At 41.1% G+C, this 5686-nt stretch overlaps 1 protein-coding gene across 1 annotated transcript in view; it reads left to right on the plus strand.

Annotated features, from left to right (window-relative positions):
- Positions 1–5686, plus strand: part of LOC101347250 (guanylate cyclase soluble subunit beta-2-like) — a 38146-nt gene that overhangs the window by 10015 nt on the left and 22445 nt on the right. Inside the window, exon 2 of the mRNA XM_012555604.1 lies at positions 4045–4144. Within this exon, the coding sequence (XP_012411058.1) occupies positions 4045–4144 (100 nt within the window). The remainder of the gene's footprint in view (positions 1–4044; positions 4145–5686) is intronic.

A 5686-nucleotide genomic window follows, 5' to 3' on the forward strand; every position in this document is an offset into this window, starting at 1 on the left:
GCTGAGTTCTTTATCTCTTCATTTGATGTTCTAGGGTTTCAGGATTGTTGATTCTCTGTTTGGCTTAGTTTTTCGGATCTTTGCTGTGGAGGGACGGCGTGGTGCTTCTGCCTAGAGCACCATCTTGCCGGAGTCTCTCCAATCTTTCATATTTTTTAATATCCCATCTTTCATGTAACAATTTGGTTAGTATTTTACATCACAGTTATGGAGAAGGTACTGATAGTCTTCCATTCATTCATTAAATCAACAAACACGGAGTATCTTTCATGTCCCAGACATTGTTCTCACCATGTTACTAAATCCTTATGAAAAAGACTGAAAGGAATTTAGGTTCTGAAGTCCCAGGTTTCTTGTTTTTATACCCAACCCTGCCGCCCTTCCTCTGACAGTCATTCCCATGTGCCAAACTAATGCTAGACAAGCAAGAAAAGAGGACTCCTCTGCGGGTGTAGGAGAAGGGAAAAGGACATTTGCATATGATGAAACAAGTAAAATAGATAAAAGTTATAATATGCAAGTTGAAATAAAATACGTGCAATGACATTTGATAGCTATATAGTAATTTACACTGAGAAAAGTATTGTAGATTGTCTCTTCAGGCAAAAGTAAATAAAATAAAACAATACTGATTTTTTAAATGCTTATTTCTAGTAATTTGGCAATACCTTAAGGCATATATTTCTGGGCATAATTGTGCCCTCAATCTTGTTATTTTTTTAAGCTAACTTGTTGAGTGCAAATTATGAGGCAGGTGCTGGGCTAAGTAATTTATAAACATTGACTTATCTTCTTAACTCTGCTAAGAATAGGTACTCTTATTTTTTCTCACTATACGAATGAGAAAACTAAAGTCCAGAAAGATCAAGTAATGTCCTAAATTCCCCAGGTTATGGTGCCTGAGCTAGAACCCAAATCAAGATGTGTTTGTCGTCAAAAACCGTGCCCTGGTCTGCCTCTCATTGTTTTCCCTTTGCCCTGATTCTTCATTTTTAGAAAGTCTATTTTAATCAAGAAATAAAAGTATAACCATATTATTTAGAGATTTGTAGACATTGATCAGAAGAACTGAAAGCACAAATTTTGTGTCTCTGGGTAGTGGGCTGGGTAGGGCTGAGAAGCTAAGGTGGGGATGTGTGTGGAAAATATCAAATCCCACTTTTCTGACACATTTCTCACACCAAACTGTAAGGATCAATCAAATCAATTCAATTCAATTCTGTCCGACTTCTGTTCTGACACCAGCTGCCCGTGCAGCACTTCTTCCTCTGACCCTAACCTCCTGGAACTACAGCAGACCTCACAAGGTAAAGGGCGCAGTCCCCCAGACTGCCACATGTGCCCAAGACCTCAAACACCAGCCACAAGCTTGGGAGTCCCCACAACACCCTCACTTCTGACCTCCTGGCTACAAATTTGGGGGTTCACTCCACTCCCTCAAGATGCCAGCTGCAAGCACAGGTGTCTCCATCTCCCTCACTTCTGATCTACAGGCTCCCACTACTCCCTTAGGTTCAATAATTTGCTAGAATGACTCACTGAACCCATGGAAGGCACTATATTTATGATTACAGTTTTATTAAAGAAAAAAAAAAGACAAAATGAAGAGATGCATGGGGCAAGGTCTGGGAAGGTTCCCAACCTGGAGCTTCCATGTCCCCAAAACGGATGTGCTATCCTCCCACATGCACTGATGATGTTTTTCACCAACAAGGAAGCCCATGTAGCTTCCACGCATAGAGCCTCCCTGAGGTTGGCTGATATCACACCATGTGGTGGTCTTTCTGGCCTGGCCCGCCCCAACTTGAGTCACCTTATTAGCATAATCTCTCAGGTATGTTTGGAGGCCTACAGATAACAAAAACACTCCAGTGGCTGGGGAAATTCCAAGGTTTTAGTGGTTAACTCTCTGGAATGAAGGACAAAGACCAAATTCTCTGGGTAAACTTAGCCATTTTACCCCACAGGATGGCAGCAGGAGCATGTAGATTTTCATTTAAGCCCTTCTGTACTCAGTGATTTTATTTTCACTATGTAGAATTTTGATATAATCTTTAAAAACAACTTTTAGAACTCTGTTTTATCATATGCTTTTTATATGTTCTCCCTCAAATACTCTTTAGATTCAGTCAAGATGTAAACACATACATACAAACATACATACTTCCTTGACATATGCTTTTGGAAATATAAAGTATTTGAACAAAAAGAAGCCCATTTTAACTGGCAACCCCACACCATGGCAAAGTGCAATGATTTTGAAAGGAACCCACCTCCTTAATCTCTTCCCTCACTCAGACCAAAAGCTGCGTGCCCAGAGTTCTGGGTCGCCTACACAGGGGAGGAAATTGTTTCTCTCAGAGAGTCCCCCAGGCAAGGTCTTTGTCCTTATTTCCTAACATGGACAGTGCAAACTTGAAAATCAACATCTTCCCTGGAGAAAGATGATGTATCCTTGAGGGTTTTTGTCTTAGTCGGGTATCTCTAGAGAAACAGAATCTTTATATCTGTCTACATCTATAGGGTCACTATGAGTCGCAATCTACTTGACGGCAATGGGTGTATTTATATCTATCTCTAGGAGCCCTGGTGGCACGGTGGTTAAAGCCATAGACTGCTAACTGAAAAGTTGGTGGTTCGAAACCACCAGTGGCTCCACAGGAGAAAGATGTAGCAGTCTGTTTCTGTTAAGATTTACAGCCTTGGAAACTTGCTATGTATTGGAATCGACTTAAGGGCAGTGGGTTTGTTTTTTTGGGGGGAGGTTATCTCTATCTATCTATCTGTCTGTCTGTCTGTCTATCCACCTAAACAGATATTTATTTCAAGGAATTGGCTCAAAAAATTGTGGGGGGCTGGAAAGTCCAAAATCCATAAGTCAGGTGGCAGGCTGGAGACTCCTGCAGGCTGTGTCCCAAGATTCATGGGTCAGGTTATGGGAAGTGTGCAGAGTGGAGAGACAGAATGACTTCTGCCAAAATACCTATTTGTAGTCTGAAGGCAGAACACACCATAAGGAAACTCCCTTTTCAACTGACTGATTGATTACATCACATTACAATACATAAGGAAACAGCAACTAGACTAGTGTTTGGCCAAACCACTGAGAACCAGAGCCTAGCCAAACGGACACATAAAGTTAACCATCACAGTTCTTTTTCCAAATGTATAACTTTACACCATGGATGGCATTATTCTTACAGAACAAGAAATTAACTCTTCTCTATTTGCAAACTCCTCAGAGCCTCTGATCTTTCTGAGAGTGAATATTTCCATGGTCATTTGGTCATAGGCCAAGCAGCTAGAGACCTCACTAACACTTCCTGGTACCAATCAGCCAGCCACCCCCTGGAGTATGGGCAGAAGTAGCATGGTAGGGTAGAAAGGCTAATTTGGGGTCTAATTGTTGTTGTATCATTAATTTTAGCCTGAACTTCTCTGAGCCTCATTTTTCTCCTCTTTAAGATAGAGACAGTATCTGCCATATAGAGTTGTTTGGAGATTGGGTATAATATAAAGTTCCCAACATATAGGGTGAGACATTGGTGGTTCAGTGGTAGAATTCTCAACTGCTGTGTGGGAGATCAGGGTTCAATTCCCAGCCAGTGCACCTTAGTGAGCCACCACCCATCTGTCAGTGTAGGCTCGAATGTTGCTATGATGCTGAACAGATTTCAGTGGAACTTCCAGACTAAGATAGACTAGGAAGAAAGGCCTGGTAATCTACTTCTGAAAATCAGCCAATGAAAAATGTTTGAATCACAATGATCTGATCTGCAACCGATCATGGGGATGGTACTGGACTAGGCAGCATTTCCTTCCATTGTGCCTGGGGTTGCCATGAGTTGGGGCCGACTTGACAGCAGCCAACAAAAACATGGAGTAGCCAAAACCATGGTAGTTTTATCTTTATTTGATTGGAGGGGTAGGTTGGGATATAGTTCTATGAGACGTAATGGATAAGTACTATTGTTTTACAGAGCCTCGAAGCAGAATTTAAACAGCTTGCATTCACTGGGAAAAACATGTTGTGTTTTTAATTAGGAGATGAATGCTCCATCATTTTGTGTGGAGAAAGGAGCAGATGGGAAAATCCTTCTCCATTACTACTCTGATAGAAGTGGTCTGTGTCACATCGTACCAGGTATGGGAATGGCTGAACCAGTCCCAGAGCTACGTGGCCTTTGGGGTGAGGAAAACATCCCATATATCCTCCAGGATGGCTAGTGGCCGGCTGAGGGTAAGGAGTAAAAGCTCTATCTCTTATGAAGTCTGACTCATTGCCATCTTGGCCATTATTCCCAGTCTTTGAGCCTTTACAATAAGTTTCCAAAGTGCCAACAGAAAGAATAGTTTTTGTTTCTCTTCCAACATTTTTAGTTATGCTGGTTTTTACATAATTGTAATAAACCTGCCCACCACCTTTCTGTCAGTTTGTTGTATTGTGGTACCTTGCATGTTGCTACGATGCAGAAGGCTATGCCACCAGTATTTCAAATACCACCATGATCACCCATGGTTTTAGCAGAGCTCCCAGACGAAGACAGATAGGAAGAAAAGCTTGGAGATCAACTCAGAAAATTAGCCAGTGGAAACCTTATGGATCACAACAGAATATTGTCCCATATAGTGCTGGAAGATGAGCCCTTAGGTTGGAATGCACTGTATAATAGCTGCAACAATGGACTCAAACATACCAACAATCATGAAGATGGCGCAGGACCAGCCAGCGTTTTGTTCTGTTATACTTACCATGAGTCAGAGCTGACTCGACAGCAATAACAACAAAACAATAATTCTGCATATATTATTTAATATCAACTGTTTTTGTATTCAGCATTATAGAAAAGGTGTCTTTCCATTTTTCACATAGCCTCAAGCCATCATTTTAAATGGCTGGGTGATATTCCATATTGTAATTATCCTAACTAGTCCTCTATTGTTGAACTTTTAGTTGACAGTAATCTTTTGCTATTGCTAAACAATGTTGAAATGAACATCTTCATGCATGCTTTCCCCATGCTTTAGATTATAACCCTGAAATAGACTCCCAGATGAAGGCTTTAATGCTTTTATAACTGAAATTTCCTTACAAAACCATGAGTTTGTAAATTTGTTTGTTCAATGAGTTAACTGCCTGCCTAAAATAAACAAGCAAATGAACAGATGCTAAACAAGAAATTAGAGCAGCAAGGATATATTTGGTACCCAGACATATATAACTTAAATCTCTACATATTTTCATTTTATTGACCTGTCATATGCTGCCTGTCTTGAGGCAGGGCCCTGGCTTGATACACTCTGTAATGCTCATCAGAAGTTGTATAACTTGATCATTTTATGATTTTTGCCATTACTCACCAATAGGTATCTGTCTTAGTTATCTAGTGCTGCTACAGAAATACCACAAGTGGATGGTTTTAATGAAGAGAGGTTTATTTCCTCATAGTCAAAGTAGGCTAAAAGTCCAAATTCAGGGCGTCAGCTCCAGGGGAAGGCTTTTTCTCTCTGTCAGCCTTCTCATCAATGTTCCCCTGAACTAGGAACTTCTCAGCGCAGGGACCCCAGTCCAAAGGACGCGCTCTGCTTCTGGCACTGCTTTCTTGATGGTATGAGGTCCCCCTGTCTCACTGCTCACTTCTGTCTTTTATATCTCAAGAGATTGCCTCAGGACACAATCCAGTCT

This window comes from Trichechus manatus, unplaced genomic scaffold (assembly GCF_000243295.1).
Source record: "Trichechus manatus latirostris isolate Lorelei unplaced genomic scaffold, TriManLat1.0 scaffold00044, whole genome shotgun sequence".
Lineage (NCBI taxonomy): Eukaryota > Metazoa > Chordata > Mammalia > Sirenia > Trichechidae > Trichechus > Trichechus manatus.